Source organism: Polypterus senegalus, chromosome 2 (genome assembly GCF_016835505.1).
Source record: "Polypterus senegalus isolate Bchr_013 chromosome 2, ASM1683550v1, whole genome shotgun sequence".
Lineage (NCBI taxonomy): Eukaryota > Metazoa > Chordata > Cladistia > Polypteriformes > Polypteridae > Polypterus > Polypterus senegalus.
Window position 1 is genome coordinate 286,984,497 of NC_053155.1, and position 23,176 is coordinate 287,007,672.

The following is a 23,176-nucleotide window of genomic DNA, read 5'->3' on the forward strand; positions in this document are numbered from 1 at the left end:
CTCACTTGCTTATTTATTTTCTTAACCAGCTGTCAGGTAACAATAAGCCCCAAACTGAGCAGGTTGAAAAATCTGGCTGAAGTAACATTAGAAATGCCTGCAAGTGTCGGAAGTGAGCACACTGCCAAGCTACACAATTTAGTGAAGCAACATGTCTCCTTAGCAGCATAACTTGTTTTGGAAATGAAAAGTTGACTGCAATGAAAACGTGGCGCCATTGCAGTCGTTCCAGGAACAGAGTTTGAGAAGAACCCAAAATATTATATTTGGGAGCTGCTGACTTTTGGTTAACTGGAATCTGGTTAAGAAAGAAAGAAGGAATTTATTATCCTTAATCTTTAAAAAAAAGAATTGAGCCATTTAAAATGAGGGCAACACAATGTGCTCAATTAGCACCAGTAATTAATTGCAAATGAAAAAAACAAAACCTGGAAACACTGCTGCCACCCAGGAATTAGCGAGGGGCAGACGAGGCCCCATAAAGCTTTTGAGGTTTCTTCCCGATTGTGCAAAAAAAAAAAAAAAAAAAGATCGAAGGTTCAGACGTGATTAAGGAATATGAGGGAGGAAAGAAAGCGACTGCATGTGACTTTAAGTTATCCCACTGTAACCCATGCATACGGTGTTACTGATGCACTCTGGTTTTGAATCTGGTTAACCTCTGAAGCATCAGTGTTCTGACTTACAATGTGCCGCTTTGTGTGAACTGCTACGAAGGGGTAATGAAAGTACACTGAACTTGTTCATGTTCTAATGTTTACTATTAACACACTGGATTGATAAAACAGAAAACATATGTGCTCCAGCACTGGCAGTACAACTCATCTCTCCTTAATGAGTTAACACAAGGAACACTGGGAGAGGCTCACACTGATGATGTAACACAACACAGACAAAGAAAGGATTCATGGAGCTGTTAAAATTTTGTCACTCATGTGAGCAATACTGAAAATGAAACAAAATAATAAAAACATAATTTATAAAAAATAAATGATAGAAAAACTATGCAATGCACTAAGAATTACGATAAAAAAAGTCAACAACTACCTGCATAATATATATAATCATATAAAATACCAATGCCATGAGTATGTAAAAATAACATGTACATTTCCCTACTCTATTTAAGTTAGTTGAAAATACTTTGAACTTATAACCAAGCATTTACTTACTTAATTACGTCACTTGATTTCTGCATTCACAATTGAATGATGCATTTCAAGGTTTAGTAACATGAATAAGACTCCTGAAAAGCACTGCAATATTCTTTATTTAGTTTACAGAAGTAATCTATTGGTACAGGTTGCTGAAAGAAAATGTTTAGTGCTATTTACAGTTTTAAAACTTTTGCTTTATACAAATTTATTCCTGATCAATATGAATATTCTGTAAGACTTACTGCATTATAAAGCATTTAATTAAAGCAAAGACCACAGATAAACAAAGAAAAAAATTACAGTAAATTATGAGGAATAGGGAAAAAAAATACATATATTAATTTTAAGTTGATTCAGCGTTAATGGTTGCTTGTATTAAATTTAATAAACATTGTCAACCCGTGACTGCTTCAACTGCTAATAAGTAATAAGTTATTTATACAGGTTATTATTCTATACTACACACTGATGTATATCAATAAGATCTATCTTCATGTACTATAAGATTCATATTAAATATATTCTACACATATGTAACCCCAGTTAGGAAGAACACTTCCTACTGAAAAAATATAAAAACTATTAATTTTTTTTACAGGTTTAGATGAAAGTAGCTCATGCTTCAGTGCTGTGCAAATTTTCTTTTCTGTAAGCCTATATCATTGTAAAGTAACAAATCAGACAAAATCAACAGGAAATAAAAGATGATTGATACAGTATTCCAATTTACCATCAAGTTCCAGCCGCAAACACCGACAGGTTACATGAAGAAAGAGAAACATGGGTGTCAAACATAGATGCTCTGTTAACAAGTAACTTGAAATCATTAAAGATTATTAGACACAACACTGACCAACAATGTGCAGACAAATGTAAATGATAACCTTAACATAAAATGGGCCACCACTTTACCAAACATGTAAAGTGTTTCAGACGGTTACTGTCACCTGCTTTATCTTTATTAAGGCTAGGAACTGCAAAGATTGCAATAATCACAGAATTGTTGTATAATTCAGTGTATACAATACACTGATTTAACCACTCAAAATAAGCGTGTTCTGGCACATTACAAATTTTAAATTTAGTGGTTAAATATATCGAGTTATTTGGAAAACAGGAATTAACAATTTCAATAACTTCCACCTCTAATATACTGTATTAAGGTCTCCATAAAAATGGAAATAATACAATTTCACATTCGCAATTAAATGTTCTTCAAGTTTTAAATTATGGGATGAAAGTTGCATTCCTTCCTAGCTAATTTATTAAAGCAATGGGGCATACAGAAGGAATCCATCGTGTAATACGCAAAACCATCTTGTCATGTGCAAACTCTTACTGCATTACAAGTCAAACAAAATGTTACAAACATCCATACAAATTAGTTTGTGAGATTAGCAGAAGTAAACAGACTTAAAAAAGCAGGTAAGAAACAAAAATGATATTTGCAGTATGACACTGTGTAATCATCCAGTTCTGGTTTCATTTTTTTTTTTAAACAGGCAGACTGCTTCTGTTGTCCTCAAAGCAAAGTTGTTTATGTTTATTCCAGCAGCATGAAAGACAAAAACTAGATAATGTCACATTTAACAGATGTGACTTGATTTTCTTTTACAGAATCACACAGCAATTACTTTCCCCGGTCTTTTCACGGTTCCTCTGACCTGTAAGTAGGCAAGCAGAAACAGTGTGAGGCAACAGTTACATTTTGAATGTAAAATTACTGTTTTACCTATGAGCTATTAAAAACAGTCAGATGCCCTGTAGCAAATTAAAATGAGTTTTTAATGAGAATAGCCATTTCTGTAAAATTACAAGCATAAAATCTTGATATTTTGCTCTTTTTTATCTTCTTCCTCAAAAAATGTTTTCATTGTTTCAGAAATTCCTAGCCTCTTGCTGCCATTTGAATTGCCACTTATGCCACAAGGTGGCACTGCTGCTTACTGAATCATATAACTGAAATGTTTTTGCTCATGTTAACTTCCATTTAAAGTATGTGATTACATTAGAGTAGGTTAGATTACATTAGACAAATTTTATTAATCCCAAGGGGAAATTCAGAATTTATGCCATGTATGCAATGAAAGTATTATAAAAACTATCTTGCAGAGAATATGGACATTACAGAAGAATGCTTTGTCACACATGGTCTAGAATGAAAGGTTTCACTGTACCTGTGGTGTACTTTTGTTATTTAAGAGCAAAATGGATCTTACAGAAGTAATGAAAGTACATGCCATTTGGGAGTGTATCATAGCCCGATTTCAAAGTGGCAGCTACAAATTGCAAATCTGAAGTTGACGTTTTATTACTCTTAATTTTAAAATTAACATTTTTATTAACAGATTTTGTTTCACTAAATAGTTTCACTGAATATTTTATTTCACAGTTTGACTGAGCAATAATGTTCAGCTTGGGGTAAAAAACATTCACACCCAGGACAACTAAGACTGCATAAAGGAAAAAAACAGAAAACATAAGTACCACCATATTTAACTTTCAAGGTTAAGATTGCCCAGCAACACATTAAGTATATACCATATATAAAATGGGCACATTCTGGCACAATTTCCTTCAACGTGTAATTTTGTAAGTGTTAATAGCTTTCATCATGTCATGGAATAAAGGCATAGCAAAAAGCATATACACCACTAGAATAAACTAATTCTTTACAGTAACCAATTTTACAATCAGTTATAGTTGAGTTACACATGTTATCGTTCTATTTTTAGTTGAAAAGTTTTAATTTGCACGTGTCTGTAAGAAACTGTGTGTACAAAATGACCATATTTTAGTTTAAACATTTGGTTCAAGGCAGCTATTTAAAGTGCTGATGTCAGAAGTGAATATGCTTAAAGAGGGAGAAGAAACAAAAGGCATCAAGTTTTTCCAGGGATACAATTCCAATTATTATTTTGTAGTAGTTTATGAAAGGAATAAATATATGATTTATTGGTGAACTGTGAACTCTTAAATTTGCTTTACTTGCAAATGAACTATTTTTAGACATTAACACAGTACAGCCTACAGATTCAATAAAGTATTGAGAAAAATTACCTTGTGAATTTGGCTCTGGCAATGTCTCTCTTGCAACTAAGTGCATCACTGTAGTTTTGCCAAGGGGTAGTTTTAATGCTGTAAAAACAAAGACAATCATGATATTACTTCGAAACTCCTGCAGAGTTGCTGAAAATCTGTTCTAACTTAATCTGTCCAAAATGGTCAGTTGGACTCTTTTTTAATATTTAAAAGTCTATCTCTCTTAACTATAAATTACTATGATAAATTAAGGGGAGATATACTATAATCCAAAAGTCCTGTGATCCGGAAAAAGAATGGATGGGAGCTGAGGTCTACTTAATTCGTACATGTTGAATTCTAACAGACCACAAGAATGCTTTGACTACGCTACTTTAGAATTTGAGCAAAGCATCTTAGTTACAAATAAACCAGATAGTAAATGAGTAAAAAAACTGAATAACTGAAGTAAATGGAAGGTAAGCCTCCTAGACATTTATTAACAATAACCATGCAATATTTTGAGCAAAATGAGCTGAGAAACTGCTATTAACAGCAACTGCAAACACAAACATAAAATGTATAACTTGGGGTTTATGTATTTAGTACACAGATTTAGCTTCTTCTGCAAATGTACAGTAAAGAGCATAAAAATTCCAAACACAAAGGTTGTCTGGCTGGACTTTAAATGACAACCTCTAAGCAAAATATCCATCACTAAAACTGTCACCTACCCTAGTCAATGAATAGTAAATTTGAAAAATGATAATAATATACAATATGGGCGGCACGATGGCACAGTGGTAGCGCTGGTGCCTCACAGTAAGGAGACTTGGGTTCACTTCCCGGGTCCTCCCTGCGTGGAGTGTGCATGTTCTCTCCATGTCTGCGTGGGTTTCCTCTGGGTGCGCCAGTTTCCTCCCACAGTCCAAAGACATGCTGGTTAGGTGCATTGATGATCCTAAATTGTCCCTAGTGTGTGCTTGGTGTGTGGGGTGTACAGGTGCCCTGTAGTAGGCTAGTGCCCTACCCGGGATTTGTTACTGCCTTGCAGGCTGTGTTGACTGGGATTGGCTCCAGCAGACCCCGTGACCCTGTGTTAGGATATAGCAAGTTGGAAAATGACTGACTGACGATATCTACTATTCATTTGCTAAATATTGGCCACATTTTCCAATTTGTGTCCATTTTAGAACATCTGAGTTTTGATATTTTTTGTGTTAATATGTTAAAGTTGTTTAAAGTATGTGCATGGCCCCAATTTATAACTATTACTTATTTACAAGGTTGTTAGAAGATATTTTCTTCTCACCTGCATGGTTTCTATGTCAGTGCTGCAATTGTTTTCAAAATTTGTGTAGTGAGGAATTGAAAGGCACTTTTAAATACAATTACTGCATTGATTTCTTTTATATTCCTAAATTTTGCTTAGATTCCTAGATTAATGCTTTTTAAATTTCTCATCTGGGAGTAGCTGAGATTAAGCATATAGATCTTTTTACTACTCGATTAGTCTACTTTTTAACAGAGCTGTTCTTATGGCTCTAAATACTGAATGGCTTTCTACTTTACAAATATTAACAGTACCAGAAAATGTGTATAATTGCTCTGACCCAATAGTAACATGAACTTTACTGCACTGTAAATTCTCATATATCATTAAACACTGACTCTTCTACTGTAGCCCTGAAATTTCTATACATGAACTGCACTTTCAATTTCCTCATTGTACTTTAATTTGCAAAAGGAAAATGCAGAAAAAGACAAAAGTTAACTGAACTGTAAAATATTGTTTCTACAACATCTTTTCATATTAAGTTATCTACTCAGTAACAAAAAGTTTACTCTGCCAACCTGGACAGCAAACATTTGCTGTAAAATAAGGCAAATTAGTCCCTGACTCCATGAATAGGATCACTTTAACAACAAAAATTGTTGTCACACTAAATGCCAAAGATAACTGGAGTCAACTGATCAGTAATAGTTTAATTAAACACAAATTTACATAACAATACAATCTGAAAAACATTTTAAAAGAATTGGATCTGTCCAGAATGTAGAACCATAAAAGTAGAATGAAATATCTGATACTATGGCGTCTTCCTGAAGGAATAAAATGACTAATCACTCTGCACAAACACAATGAATGTACTTTAAGGTTTTATGTGTTCTTTACAATAAATGGGCATACATTTTTCTCATGCAAATAAACTTCTTAAAACATATGAGGTTGAAGCCGTAAAATGTTCTGAAGTACTTCAGTAATGAGGCAACTTTACTGAAAATGATTAGTGCTAATGGAGTTTGTCATCTTGTAACTGACTTAAACAAAAGTGATAATAATTGTCTTTTTGTGTAGCAAAATAAATGCATGCTCTATTCCCTATTAAAAATATAGTAACAGAAATAGATAGTAAAAATTAAAAGACATGACAACTTCGACAAGGTTAAGTACCCTGTCAGGTAACAAGGCTAAAACTCCTATTCCAACTCATTTTCATCCTCTTTCAAACAAAACTGCAATAATACAATTTAGAGTGCAAAAGAATGCTACTGCAGTAGCTGAACTTTATTTGTATTTTGTAAACTGATATTACATTTTGATTTTTGGCGGGTTAACATTTTATGCATTATGTACTCTAAGCACCAATGACACACACACAGAAAAAGAAACGAAGCGGAAATTATTTACCTCCTAATGTCACATTTCCATGAAGAAATCTGCCTTGATAGATAAGCCGCAAAATATTTGGGCTGCTGACTTGTTCTTCTTCCCAATCTACAATAAAAAAATAGCACATTTTAAACCACTATTTGATATATACCATTCTAGTAGAAGGTTTTTGGAAATGTTTACTTTTAGTATCCTCTAAAAACAATATTTTATTATAAAAACACTAAAATTGTGATTGAAAGTTGTATTTTGTATGAATTAATAATGCCAAACATTTTAAAATGCAGATCAGATGAAAAATATATTTAAAGAAAAATTCTAAAATAATAATAAGAAAAAATTCAATCTTACCCATTGGCCAGTTGTCATAAACATGCTTTGCAATGTCTGCTGCAGAATCATTCGGAGAAAATAAGAATTCTTTTGTTTTTCCACTCACCAAAATTAGTCGTAAATTAATCTGAAAAACAAAATATACATAAAGCGTTTAGTTCTGCAAGTTAATGCTATTTTATTTGGCTTTAAATATAGGCTAGTAAGTATTCCTGCTGACATAAAAACAATTCATATTTTGTATCAGTCATGCTGAATATTATTTCAAAGCTCTTTGCAGATGTTGATACTCTGCCATTTTTGTTTACATATGCATTATTAGAAGTATTAGATTAAGCAAGTCATTCATGATCTTACAGAGACCTACCTGATTGAATTTATTTTCATTACACGGCCATAAACCCATGATGAGACTGTAGCTAGTAGTTATAGGAAATAACACTAAGTAATAACAATGTTGGTCGAGTTATATAATGAGAAATATATGTTAATTTCCTAATCTAATCACGATAAAGCTCACAACAAAGTATTTTCAGGATATTTATGCTAAAATGAACAGTAGTGTATGTTATTGTTAATTAAATATATAAAGATACTGTGTAAAACAGAACAGATAAAAATACTACTTTAAATCTCACTATTCCAATAAGTGTTATTACGTTAAAAATAGATGACGTACAAAAATACAATTCCATTGACTTTTTAAATAAGTAAACTTATAATAATATTCTATGTAATTATAATAATGGAAAATCAAAAACAAAATAACATATTCACATATACATCTATGTCAAATAATCTTTATTCTAAAATTGTGTGCAGCTTTTTCACTGGATATACAGTAAGTGAAATTAAAGACAACTATACCTGCACAAGTAACTTATTGAATAGTACACAGAAAAAAACTATTTTTATGATCACATAGAAGTGTATTCAAGTAAACAGAGAGAAAGAAAATAATTTTACCTTTTAAGCAAAGAATATGAATTTCTAAGAAATTTGCTAATTGCAATATTTTTTCAATAATTTATTTTTTTAATTATGAACGGTGTTTTGTCAGATATGATTCTACTGGAATTTGCTCCAGTTCTTCAAGGCTATGCAATGGAAAAGTGTAGATACAGCAAATAAGTAAAGATGTCTGTTGTAAAACAGGAAGCTGTGTTCTTAAAACAAGGTAGTTGATTTTTGTCAAATGCTTTCCAAAGTTCTTTTCTGGAATATATTCTCAAAACACATGAAGGCACTGATTTCAAAAACCAATGCACCTACTACTGTATTTAGTTGCTGAGGGTTGCATTCTCTTAAAAGTACCTTTTGACTGTGTGTCCATTAAACATACTATATAAAACACTGGCTGTTTATTGTCAGACTTTAAAATCATAAGTTTACATTTCAACAATAGCCAGGCAATGTGGTATAGTGGTTAAGGCTTTGGACTTGAGGTTGTGGGGTCTAAATCCCGCTACTAACACTGTGTGACCATGAGCAATTCACTACCTGTGCTCCAATTGGAAAACCAAAACAAAAGTAACCAAGTATCATAAACGTTGTCATCTTGGATAAAGGTGTCAGCCAAATAAGTAAATTTAAATATGTAAAATGAATCAACATTGCCCTTCAGTAAAAGGAAAACAAAAAGTAAAAAAAAAAGTATGTATGTAAAAAGACAGTATGAAGGCACTTTAAAGTAGAATGATCGACAGAGCCTATCTTTATGTAGTTTCGACTCTTTGTATTTTCAGTTTTGAGTAAGTAGTACTGTATAAACCAAACATTTACGTGAAGGAGTAGATCAATGCTCTATAAATACAATATAATTTCAATGTGTTGATGTCCATTATTGAAGACGAGCACTGCTGAATCCCGTACCCACATTAAGGGGATGGTTTGATTTGTGCAAAATAAATTAACATGGGGAAGAATAAAAAAAATATATAAAAATAAAAAAAGGTCATGAGAATGGGCATGAAATAAAAATGTATTACTTGAGTCTTTTGACTTAGCAAATGACTTACTACTGTAAAGGCATAAGCTTACATCATGTACAGCTGTAGGCCTCAGGCAGAACTGCACAGCATCTGCTTTTGTAAATAAAGTATTAGCATGACAACAAGGAGTCAATAATTACATGTTTGAAAATACAATAATTAAATATATTGGGGACGTGTACTAACAATCCACAGAATAGAAAAGCCAAAACAAAGTTTTGTATCAAAAATTCTTCTAGATGAAATCTGGAGAATGTCACTAAATATGAAAAACAGTTATTACAATCTAAAAGACTCTTTTTTTTTTTTTTTAACTTTTATGGTAAATTCAGTGGAACCGTGTTCTGTTGTTTTGATGGGGTTAGGCTAGACAGAAGAAGAAATAAAAAGTAAGATTTAACAAAAGAATACAACAGAAAAAATCTCTTCTGTTATATAGTCTCTAAAAATGTAGCAGCCATTATTATTCAGCCCCGTGGTGTAGTTTGCGCAGGGTTTGATAGGTGTTTGTAGCTCCTGGACTGCAGGTTATAATTTTGCCCAGGCATTTCTAAGAGTCATCATTCCTTGAGGATGATGTTTTCTGATGATATAATAAAAGCAAGACGACTGTTACTAAGAATACTGACTTACACTCCTCAACGTCATTCTGGTTCATACATGCTGCATAAAGTTGGAGAGACACAAAGAAAATGATCACTAAATTCAAAAACAGATGGCTGGAGGGAAGTACAAGACAAAATCCTTTCTATGTGATATTGCTAAGTGTTGTTCAAAGATGGGGACAATACCCATTATTTATAAACTGAAACGAAAAGCTGTTCTTTAAACTATGTACTTGTATAAAGAAAAAAAAAAAAAAACTGGGAAAGAATTTTTCTAAAAGTTAATGTACTTTACACCAATCTGAAAAGCACAGATGAAGCAATACAATCATACATGCATCAGTTAGGTACAGGACATTAAAAATAATATTCAGAGTATGCTTCACGCATATAGTCTGAAAACAATAATTATGCAGATAGTTAAGTGATCTAATTCAAACCCAGGGAACATCATTTTCTAGTCCATTCATTTTCAAAGAGTCACAAACGCCAAAACAAACATTTGGCAGCATTGTGTGCCAAACAAGCATTAACCTTAGATGTTCCACTTTACTACAGCTCACACTTAACGTTCATGCACATATTTGATCACACCAGAGTAATTTACACTCAGTCATTAATCATGACTTTTGACTGATAAATTTGAGTCTGTGAAGAAATCTATGTGAACATTGAAGGACAGGCAAACTCCATACAGAGAATGGTGTGTAGGTGGAAATGTAACTTGTATATTGCTACTGTCAGGTGGCAGCAAAAGCTTCTGTGCCATGATACTGGCCAATGTTCAGGATCTATTATTATTTAATCTATGTGCAGTGAAATAACATAACCTATAACAAATATGCCTCCTGTGCCCTCAAAGGTTTCTAGATGACTGTATCGCCAGTGGGTTCTTATACACAGCACATTTTTCTTTCGATCCAGGACTTACCCTGGATGAAGTATATTGTATAATGTATATATTACCAGAATAACAATATTACCAAGTGAAAAACTATTTAGCACCAAGCACTCTATTAAAGTGAATAAAAAATTATTTGATAGACATCTGTTAAGAGAGAAACATACTGTATTATGAACAAATTTTTTTTTAGCAATTTATATAGTTTAACAATTTACTATTAAATGCTATATAGCACAATGATGAGTTAAAACACTTGACCAGATACTGTATATGTGCATTTTTTTTGTCATTTTGTTATCTGTATTTTTTTTCTTCTCCTGAATCAAGAATGTATGTTTGCTGTGAGACAGTCTGGTATCCCATCCAGCATTGGTTTTTGCCTTGCCACGGAGTCCAACTTTGTCACCCACAACTCTTAAATGAACAAATGGAATTGGATGGAATGTTTCAAACCTAAACTTAATAATCATTCCCTTCACTGATGTACATATCCCAGAAATATGTAACATATAACATTTGCTAATGCATTTTGACTGCATTGTTAAAGATGGTGTACTATTTAGTTTTATATGCAAATAATAATCACAATATGAACTCACTACAGTTCATTTCTTACACACAACAAGGAACTTTAGAGGAAAGAAATTTCTGTAGCATATGGGGCATTTCCATATTCCAATTGCTTTAAACCTGTCTATTGATTTTCCAGCATATATCTTTTAAATTTATTGGTACTTGGCTGAATGTAGATTGTTAAGACAGGCAAATGCTGCTGGAAATTAGATGTAACTCAATAAGCAGCCCTGTGATATATAATTCAAATAATAATTGGATTTATATGTATTTAGAAAATGCAGGCACTGTGCGCTAGTAGATAGGGCAGACTTAGCCTACCTCTTTGATCCTCATTCAAAGACACACTCATGTGAGCATTGTGGTGGAAAAACCACTGTCCTCAATAATAATAATAATAATAGTGACATAGCATCAGCATATGTCAACTGTGCCCTATTACTATATCCTGGAAATATCATCTGATCACTGCATTTACCTAAATTAAAAATTAGAATACATTTCATGTATCTAAAATGTATAATACATTTACAGTATGTATCGTAGTAAGTTGACTTCAAAAGGGCCCTGGCAATGTCCATAAAGTAGGAAATATTGTGAGCATGCAGGTGATCCCTAAGATGATACAATAAAACACCTTAATAAAATACCACAAAACTACATTTTTTTAAAGCTACTTTGAAATTCAGCAGATATCAAGATAAAAATTTTACTTTCTTCAAAAAACATTTCACTTATAGTCAAACAAGTGTCTGGCCATTAAACAATCCAATACATGTCTAAGGCAACCTGCTGTACATGATTAAATGAGTTTAGCATTAGGCCACAAATATCAACTATTCATCTTCAGCAGACTATTACGTGATACCGTGGATTGAAATATTGATTATTTTAACTCCCTGGTCTAAAACCCTTTGAAGTGCTTTATTTTGTGATTGAAAGAGAAGACCATGGTGTCAGTCTTTGCATTTTTTTAAAAAATTTGGATAATTAAGTATTTAATTAATCAATCAATGGGTAGATTGCACTTTTTTACTTAAGTTGTGGCAGATGTTAAAAGTGTGGTAATTGAGATAGTTTCTTTTTAAACACAGACTTATAATTCTATGTTACCTTTACTAATTTGGCAGATGACTTTATCCAACATGACTTACAACATTTATGATACAATTAGTTACATTTATTTTCCCAACTGGAGCACATGCAGGTCAAGTGACTTGCTTATGGTCACACAGTGTCAGTTATCAGGATTTGAACCCATAGCCTTAGGGTTTGAAGTTCAAAGCCCTTAACCACTACACCAAACTGCCTGTCACAATTTTAGGCATTTAGTTTCACATGCTTTTCTAGGGGTTGTATTTACTTTTGGCAACATTATGCATTCATAAATCCAGCACTATGGATTTAAATCTTGTGACCAGGTGATGTCCATATGGTGTAGTTTCCACTTAAATCTTCAAAGGCATTTTAGTAAATAAAGGATTTCAAATTGGCACTGTATAAGTATGCCATGCAATGGACTGAGGTCCTGTCCAGGCTGGTTTACTTTCTTACGCCAGTGCTGCCAGGATAGACTCTAGCTCCCCAGTGCCCATTTACAGAATGAAAAACTGTGTATCATTGCAAGCAGTCTTACTACAGTATGCTTGGCCCAGTTACTAAAGTACCACTGATATATTTGATAATGTGACTGGAAATGATTTTCATTTTTAAGTCGTAAGGAAAGAGTGAATGACTTTGGGGGCTCCATTGTTCCATTTCATTTATCACCAGTGGTCTGCTCTTTAAAAATCAAACATACCATTGCTGGTGAAATTACACAAGCATAGCTTTTATAAGTTTTAGGAATTCATTAAACTGAATTGTCTTAAAGTCAGGGGTGCAGTTAATAACTCCTGCTATTTAATGTAGTGCTAAGAATACTGTAAGAAAGTGGTCTTCCTTTTAGATGACAAGTTTGCATTCTGTCAATGTAATATAGGTAAATTAGCTTGTCTAGGGGAAAAAAATGTATTAATAATATTGCTTATGTATATGTCTTGATTAGTGTTGATTTTCAAAATTTGTCAAAGGTTTTGGATCTGTACTACATCCAGGTTTCCATTCTGCATGCAGTTTACAGCAGAGAGTGAGTGACTTTATAGGGATTGTGTTATATATTTAGTGGAAGTAGTCATAATATTCTTATTATAGTCAACTAATACAGCCCTCTAATCAAAATTGTGTAAGTTTATTTCTTTCTTTCTTTTTTTTTTTTTTTTTTTTTACACACAAATGAGCAGTGCAAATCCAGCTAAAGTAGGGATCAGGTCATGACATGACACATGTGCTAATGAGATTGGGTACTGATCTTATAGTATAAGTGTGTGAAAAATCTGGGCATGGCTGCTATAGCTCTGTGATGTCACACTGGCCTCACATAGTATCGTGGTGAACTGGAAATTAAATGTTCATCTAAGCATGCCGCACATAATCTTCCACTACAATATTCAGCAAACAAGGTCAGCAGCAAAAAAACAGCATATTCTCTACAAAATACACATAGGTGAATTTTGCCAATCAACAAATACGGTTTAATAATAAAGGTTTTTTATGCAATAAGTTTGTGATAAAGTACATTTATTTTCCAAATTACTGTAGTGGAGAAAGATGTCCAACTGTTACAGTTTACACACAAACAACTTGTTTTTATAGTATTTAGGCTTGTTTGTAGATTTAAAAAAATAAAAATAAATACTAATAACTAAAAGAATTTCAGACATTCTGCATTAGAGGCAAGAGTTTGATTTTTGGCCTAAAGTGCAACCTGTTTAACTTTTTGTAAATTTTATTTGTTTGCTGTAGTGTACTCTAATTAAATAAATCGCAGCCTTTAAGAAAAACCCAGAGTGCCATCTTCAATTGTAATCCACAATCACTTACTGGTCCAAAAATGAGTACTGAAAATGAACAAATATACTAAGGATAAAGTCTAATGCAAGTCAGGAACCAGTTCTAAACAAGATGCCAATCTATCGGTGAGCACACTAATGCAGCCACACTGTCTCACTCATGCTAATTTACAGTTGTCAATAACCGTAACATTTACAGCTGGTGGATATGGAAGGAAGCTGTGTAATATATATATATACACATACACACACACACACACACACTGTGTGCAAAATTATTAGGCAAGTGAGTATTTTGACCATATCATCATTGTTATGCATATATTCTAACTCAAAGCTGTAGAAATTTGAATGCTTATTGGATATAAGCATATCAGGTGATGTGCATTTGTGTAATGAGTGAGGGTGTAGCCCAAGGAGAACACCACCCTATATCAAGGTGTGCATAATTATTAGGCAGCTTGTTCTCCTCAAGCAAAATGGGCCAAAAAAGAGATTTAACTGAATCTGAAAAGTTCAGACTATTTGGGGTGTGATCACAGAACCATCAAACATTTTGTTGCAAATAGTCAACAGGGTTGCAAGAAACGTGTTGAGAACAAAAGATGCAAATTAACTGCCAAAGATTTGAGAAGAATCAAATGTGAAGCTACCAGGAACCCATTATTCTCCCGTGCTGCCATATGATAGAACTGCAACCTATCTGGAGTGCCCAGAAGTACAAGGTGTTCAGTGCTCAGAGACATAACCAAGGTAAGGAAGGATGAAACACGACCACCACTGAACAAGGCACCTAAGCTGAAATGTAAAGACTGGACCAAGAAATACCTGAAGACAGGTTTTTCAAAGGTTTTATGGACTGATGAGATGTGAGTGATTCTTGACAGACCAGATGGATGGGCCTGTAGCTGGATTGGTAACGAGCACAGAGCTCCACTTTCGACTCAGACATCAGTCAGCAAAGTGGAGGTGGGATACTGGTATGGGCTGGTAATATTAAAAATGAGCTAGTTGGACGTTTTCAGGTTGAAGATAGACTAAAAATCAACTCCCAAACCTACTGCAAGTTTTAGTGATACAAGAAAAAGTCTGCATCTTTTCAAGATGACCATGATTTTTATGCAGGACAATGCTCCATCTCATATACATCAAAGTACTCTACTTCGTGGCTAGCCACTAAAGGCCTTAAAGATGAAAGAATAATGACATGGACCCCCTACCTCACATGTCCTGAAATATATTGAGAACTTGTGGGCCCTTCTTAAATGGGAGATTTAAGGAAAAGGAAAACAGTACACCTCTCTGAACAGTGTCTGGGAGGCTATGGTTGCTGCTGCGCAAAATGTTGATTGTCAACAGATCGAGAAACTGACAGACTCCATGAATGGAAGGTTTATGACTGTTATTGAAAAGAAGGGTGGCTATATTGGTCACTGTTGTTTTTTCGAAATGTCAGAAATGTTTATTTGTAAATTTTGAGTTGTTTATTATTCTCACTTTAACAGATGAAAATAAACAAGTGACATGGGAAAAACTTTGTTTTTCCTTTAGTTGTGTAATAATTATGGAAACTAATAGTTGCCTAATAATTGTACACATATATATTCCCCTGAGAATGTTCACATGCACATTTCCTTTGTAAAACATTAAGGTTTATTAAAAAATACAACTTGCCTAATAATTGTGCACACAGTATATATAGATATATATACATACACACACACACACATACATATATATATTCACACATATACAGTGGAGTCTCACTTATCCTACCTTCACTTATCCAACATTCCGTATTATTCGACGTCCAACCGCAAAAAAAAAAACATGCAAACAAAAAAAAAATATGCATCAATTGGCAACAAGAACTGCAAGTTGCGAGCGTGAGCGTAGTCTATTTTTTGTTGCTCCCGACTCTGCTGCAGCTAATTACAGTGGAACCTCGGTATGCAAGCATAATTCGTTCTGGAAATGTGCATGCAGTCCAAAGCACTCATACAGTATATCAATTCGAATTTCCCCATAAGAATTAATGGAAACTCAGATGATTCATTCCACAAACCAAAACTATTCATATAAAAATGATTAATAAAAAATATAAAGTAAAAATACATAAAGCAAATTAACCTGCACTTTACCTTTGAAAAGAATCATGGCTGGGGTGAGTGAGGTTCTGAACTCTTGTGGGATTCCACCCAAAGGGACAACATGCGGAAGAGCGTCCCAAAGCAATCACAGTCTCCCAGCGCTGTAGCAGTTTGATGTAAAAGCCAATCCGAAAAGATCGTGGACATGCTATAAGCGCCTACCGTTGATGGGTGATACAAGGGACATTATAAATGCGCTGGGCTCAGTATTACTTTCCCCCCAACCCTGCCTGACTGCTGTGTCTGTGTATAGGAGAATGAAAGATCCTGCTACATTAAACAACCTCGCTGTTGCTGTTTCAAGCTTAATAAAGCTGGTGTTGCTAAAAGTACTGAGACTCAGCTCCGAGTTTTCGGGTGCAAGATGGGGACTCGCACGTCACAGCACAAACACACACACACACAGTCACAATGCTGTAGTAAACAGTATAAGCTCGTACGGATGTTGACTATATTAGTGACGGAGTTAAGGCTAGAAACAGCAATTAATTACATTAAGCAACAAGAAGCAGCTACACGAATTGACATAATGATGCTGCAAAGATGGCAAGACTTCACAGCGAAGAAACGGCACTCGTCAGAAAAGTAGACTAAGATCAAAAATGTCTTTAAATCATCACAGGGCTGAACTTTTTAAGTACAGTACAGACTGTATTTAACATCAGCCAATTCTGTAACTAAGTTCATTTTTTCAGTTAATTTATTTTGTTGTTTTGTTGTAAAACATGATTATTAGGTTCATAATGTGTAAAATTATAACATAGTTTGACGTTTAATAGGTTTTTTCTAAACACCTGCCATTATCCAACATTTTCGCTTATCCGACGTTCGGCCGGCACGTTTATGTCGAATAAGCGAGACTCTACTCTTATATATATATATATATATATACTGTATATATATACACATACACACACACACACACACACACATACACACACATATATCTATACTACTAAAAGGCAAAGCCCTGATTGGACTGGACTGGACTGACTTACTCACTGACTCACTAATTCTCCAACTTCCCGTATAGGTGGAAGGCTGAAATTTGGCAGGCTACCACGTAATTGAGTGCCTGCCCATATAAGGTAAATATTTGCGGGTGAAGGACTGTGCTTAGCATATTCATAAGAGCAGCTACTTCAAAAACCCTCTGATGCTGAACAAGCCTTTGTACACATATCAATAGGAAAGCAAGGTGTAAAGCTTAAGTTTAAATTACGTTCATAGACACGCTGCCGCTAAATATTCGCAGGCAAATCCACAACTTAATACCGGGAATGCCTACACATCTTAGATTCACGAGTACCGATTTGGGTAGTGATCACTTCGATGAATGAAACCTGTTCAAAAAACACATTACACAATTGAGAAGGCAGCAAAAGAGTTTGAAGCAAGTGACGCATACAAGCATATTCATGAGTCCAGCTACTGCGGAAAAAAAGCACGGTGTAAACCTTAAGTTTAAATTAAGTTCATAGACACACCGCCGGTGGCGTTTGTCATGCTTACAACGAATACGATATTCGCGAGATACAAGTTTAATGAGAAGACGCAGGGTGTAAATGAGACTTTTGATCACTTTGTAAGGGAGTTAAAATTGCTGTAATGGAGTTAAAATTGCTGGTTAAGGACTGTGCTTATGCAAACGAATAGGAAAGCAAGGTGTAAAGCTTAAGTTTAAATTAAGTTCATAGACACGCTGCCGCTGGCATTTGTCATACCTAAGACGAATACGATATTCGCGAGATACAAGTTTACTGAGAGGATGCAGGGTATAAACGAGACTTCTGATCACTTTCTAATGGAGTTAAAATTGCAAGTGAAGGGCTGTGCTTATGCAAACAAAGATGAGATGGTCAGGGATAGAATAGTGTTTGGCACAAGCTCAGCAAAAGTGCGAGAGAAACTTTTAAGGGCCAGGTTAGAGCTAACATTAAATAAAGCCGTGGACATCGCAAGATCGCATGAGATAGCACAAGCACAGCTGAGAACCTTCAATGCATGTACTCCGAGTGGCTCACGTGAACTGAGTGTGAACGCAGTATGCAGACAACAAGCAAGAGCTCCAAAGAGTGCTGAACAAAAAACGCATTAAACAATTGAGAAGGCAGCAAAAGAATATGAAGTGAGTGATGCATACAAGCATATTCATAAGTGCAGTTACTGCGGAAACAAAGGACACGGTGGAAAAAGTCAATGTCCAGCTAAAGGAAGACAGCGTAAAAAATGTGGTATATTGAGCCACTTCGCTAAAGTTTGCAGGACTGGGAAAGGTAAACCCGTGCATGCAGTGTGTGATATCTCAGATAAAGAAGAAGACAAGCTGTTTATTGATGCAATAAGAAAGGAACAACCCTCTGAAACTGAACAAGCCTTTGTAGACATATCAATAGGAAAGCAAGGTGTAAAGCTTAAGTTTAAATTAAGTTCATAGACATGCTGCCACTAAATATTCGCAGGCAAATCCACAACTTAATACCGGGAATGCCTGTTAAACATCTTAGATTCACGAGTATCGATTAGGGTAGTGAACACTTCGATGAATGAAACCTGTTATCTTTACAATGGTTGACAAACACGAAATGTAACTTGAACACAACACATCCTCCAAATACGAACCTGATTGAAAGAAATAATGATAATCAAATCTTGATGACAGCAACACTCATAACAGTCACAAAACAATTACGTTGACAATCATGTTATGTTATTTTTAAAATGTTTCCTTTTCTTTTTCATAACTTCTTTAACACACTACTTCTCTGCTTAGTGCATCACTTTTTCCACATTTTGTTATGTTACAGCCTTATTCCAAAATGGATTACATTCATTTTATCCCTCAGAATTCTACACACAACACCCCATAATGACAACCTGAAAAAAGTTTACTTGAGGTTTTTGCAAACTTATTAAAAATAAAAAAACTGAGAAATCACATGTACATAAGTATTCACAACCTTTGCCATGAAGCTCAAAATTGAGCTCAAGTGCATCCTGTTTCCCTGATCATCCTTGAGATGTTTCTGCAACTTAATTGGAGTCCACCGGTGGTAAATTCAGTTGATTGGACATGATTTGGAAAGGCACACACCTATCTATATAAGGTCCCACAATTGACAGTTCATGTCAGAGCACAAACCAAGCATGAAGTCACAGGAATTGTCTGTAGACCTCCGAGACAGGATTGTCTCGAGGCACAAATCTGGGGAAGGTTACAGAAAAATTTCTGCTGCTTTGAAGGTCCCAATGAGCACAGTGGCCTACATCATTCGTAAGTGGAAGTTCGAAACCACCGGACTCTTCCTAGAGCTGGCCGGCCATCTAAACTGAGCAATCGGGGGAGAAGGGCCTTAGTCAGGGAGGTGACCAAGAACCCGATGGTCACTCTGTCAGAGCTCCAGAGGTCCTCTGTGGAGAGATGAGAACATTTCAGAAGGACAACCATCTCTGCAGCAATCCACCAATCAGGCCGGTATGGTAGAGTGGCCAGACGGAAGCCACTCCTTAGTAAAAGGCACATGGCAGCCCATCTGGAGTTTGCCAAAAGGCACCTGAAGGACTCTCAGACCATGAGAAACAAATGATGAGATAAAGATTGAACTCTTTGGTGTGAATGCCAGGAGTCACGTTTGGAGGAAACCAGGCACCGCTCATCACCAGGCCAGTACCATCCCTACAGTGAAGCATGATGGTGACAGCATCATGCTGTGGGGATGTTTTTCAGTAGCAGGAACTGGGAGATTAGTCAGGATAAAGGGAAAGATGACTGCAGCAATGTACAGAGACATCCTGGATGAAAACCTGCTCCAGAGCGCTCTTGACCTCAGACTGGGGTGACGGTTCATCTTTCAGCAGGACAACGACCCTAAGCATACAGCCAAGATATTAAAGGAGTGGCTTCAGGACAACTCTCTGGATGTCCTTGAGTGGCCCAGCCAGAGCCCAGACTTGACACTGATTGAAAATCTCTGGAGAGATCTTAAAATGGCTGTGCACCGACGTTTCCCATCCAACCTCATGGAGCTTGAGAGGTGCTGCAAAGAGGAAAGGGCGAAACTGGCCAAGGATAGGTGTGCCAAGCTTGTGGCATCATATTCAAAAAGATTTGAGGCTATAATTGCTGCCAAAGGTGCATCGACAAAGTATTGAGCAAAGGTTGTGAATACTTATGTACATGTGATTTCTCAGTTTTTTTATTTTTTAATAAATTTGCAAAAACATCAAATAAACTTTTCTCATGTTGTCATTATGGGGTGTTGTGTGTATAATTCTGAGGAAAGAAATTAATTTAATCCATTTTGGAATAAGGCTGTAACATAACAAAATGGGGAAAAGGCAACGCGCTGTGAATACTTTCCGGATGCACTGTATATACACCCTCACAATACTTAACTCTTTAACATTCACTAATTATTTATTTTTTTATCATAGACAACAAGGGCTGAGGCTGGCTATGTCAGCTTTAAAGATTTTAGCAAGGGCCAGAAGTCGATTCACTCATGAACCATATTCCTGAAATGCTAGCTCTGAAAGGGCTACATTTTCAAATTGCCATAGCAAAGGCCAAAAACTGCTTCTAGGGCTGTGCTCCTGCCAGAGCTTCCCAGATAGCTACCTTTATTGAGCATAACAAGCAGAACTTGCACCAAGCAAACATGTAGGACTCCAACAAAGTCCAGGAGGTTCTCCTGCCAGGTTACCTTTATCTTTTGGTTTCCTGACTGCAACCTTTAAAAGAAACAAACATATACAGTAGCAAATAATTCAAACAAGCACAGCTCTCTATTACATTAATCACTGGGGTAGATGATATCAATAAACAAGGCAAGTCAAAGTGAGATAATATTCAAACTTTAATCATTACTTATGTTTATCTGCACAGCAAACAGTTATGAAATAATAGATTTCAAAAGAAGGAGAAAATGTACAACAAGAATAATTCTAATTATTGTACATACAGTAAAAGCAAGCTCCATTTCAGATTAAGTGAGTAGAAATGTCCATCTACTTTGATTTCATTCTTCTTAATCCAAATGAAGTGTTCTTTAAAAGTATGTGCTACCTTCATGAAGCAGTCTTTGTCCTTTTCTTAGTTGGGGTGCATTTTATGTAACACTGTATTTTCATTCCCTGACAGCATGAAGGATTGGTGCATCTTCAGAACTGCCTATGCCTTCTCTCTGTCTCTCTCTCACATATCAAACACTACATTTTCATACTTTGTATTAAAAGCTGTGTGTCATTCCTCTAGTGCTTGGTTTTAAAAGGTCAGATGTGAACCATTATTATTTTAAAATGTGTGACTGCTGTTTCTATAGTACTGGATAATACTGCAAGCCAAGTAGCACTTTTTTCCCCCTATACTTGAATGCTGTGTAATGTACCTGGGTACTGTGTAATAGTGTGACGATGCCGGTCCCCTACAGACTCCCTCTTCCCACATGGGAGTCTGTTGAACCAACACCATTGATAGTTATGACCGAGATGAGCTGAAAAATCTCATTGAAGCCAGGGGATAGTGGAAAGTGCTCAAGTGCTTTTATTAAAAACAGTCAAAAGTAAAACCAAGTGTCCATTGTGCAGTGTAAAAAAAATACAGTACCCAAATAAAAAGCAAATCCATAAAACCAGTAAAACATGGGGATAAAATCCATAATAAATAAATCCGTTAAAATGCAGTCTCTCTCCTCACCCAATCGCAGCCCATCACCTTCTGTCTCCCCGGCTCACCCATCACTGGTGTTGCCGGCACAGCCTCTGCAGCATGAACTCCTTTCTGCCGAACCCTGGTTTGGCTGCCACCACACTGAGCAGCCAGACTGTCCAAGGTCGGCACACCTCCCATCTTCCTTCACGCTCACTCAGTCGCTCCTCGGATCCATTGGAGGCCTTTACAGTCGCTGCTCCACGGCTCTGGAGTGCCCTACCACAGAACTTGAGAATACAGCAGATTGCAGGCGGTTTTAAAAAACAGCTAAAGCCTTTTTTATTTAGGAAAGCATATTAAGAATTTCACTACTTATTGTTTTATCTTTGTTTTTATCTTGTTTTGTCTTTGTTAAATATTTTTATGTAGCACTTTGAGATTTACTACTAATCTAAAGTGCCTTATAAATAAAATTAATTATTATTATTGCCTTACATCTCGCTCACCCTACTCTACATGCTTAGTCAGTGGGGCGAACCATCCACCAGAGCGCCTCAGCCTGCGCTTCCTCACGGAGCACCAGCTTGTGCTGCCTTCTCCTTCCTGGTGTATGGTTTGTCTCCCATGACTGCCTTTTCTCATCTTTAACCTCCTTCTGTTCTCTCTTTTCTTTTTTCCTTCCCCCTATCCTCTATGGACGCAGTGCCTTAATCACACGCCTTAGGAAGCCGATGAAGCAATTGAAAATGATTGCACCCGCACGTGCAGGTGCAACTTGCCCCAATTACCTCTTCAACTCCCTGCGGTCGTGTAATCATGCCCACGGAGACGGCTACCTGAACTTAAAAACTGTCCATATTTTTTTTAGCTGCAGACCTACTATACTGCAAATAGCATTATAAATGCAAGTTGCAGTTGTATTATTTATGTATATAGCTTGGCTTGAAGCAAGGTCCATATTAATACAATTTGCAATATGATGGATTAGTTGGTAAAGATGTCATCAGGAAGTTGCACTTATTTTATTTGCCTATTAGAATGTTAAGGTTTGTTTTAAATTTACATAGTTTTCAAAAAAGTCTTATTTTCATGCCTATGTCCATCCCAGAATTTCAAAACTTTGTCTAAGCACATTGTTATTCCAATTCAATTTCTTTGGATTCAAAAGAAAAACAGATCTTACAAGCCCAATTCCCAACTTGGCTTTAAACTTAGTCTACAGTGTCT

At 35.5% G+C, this 23,176-nt stretch overlaps 1 protein-coding gene across 1 annotated transcript in view; it reads right to left on the reverse strand.

Annotated features, from left to right (window-relative positions):
• Nucleotides 1–1,252: 1,252 nt before the first annotated feature.
• ubl3a (ubiquitin-like 3a) overlaps nucleotides 1,253–23,176 on the reverse strand; it is a 131,770-nt gene continuing 109,846 nt past the window's right edge. The window contains exons 2-5 of the mRNA XM_039745720.1: nucleotides 7,204–7,312; nucleotides 6,871–6,957; nucleotides 4,218–4,295; nucleotides 1,253–2,821 (exon numbers count right to left, since the gene is read on the reverse strand). Of these exons, the coding sequence (XP_039601654.1) occupies nucleotides 2,769–2,821; nucleotides 4,218–4,295; nucleotides 6,871–6,957; nucleotides 7,204–7,312 (327 nt within the window). The 3' untranslated portion in view covers nucleotides 1,253–2,768. The remainder of the gene's footprint in view (nucleotides 2,822–4,217; nucleotides 4,296–6,870; nucleotides 6,958–7,203; nucleotides 7,313–23,176) is intronic.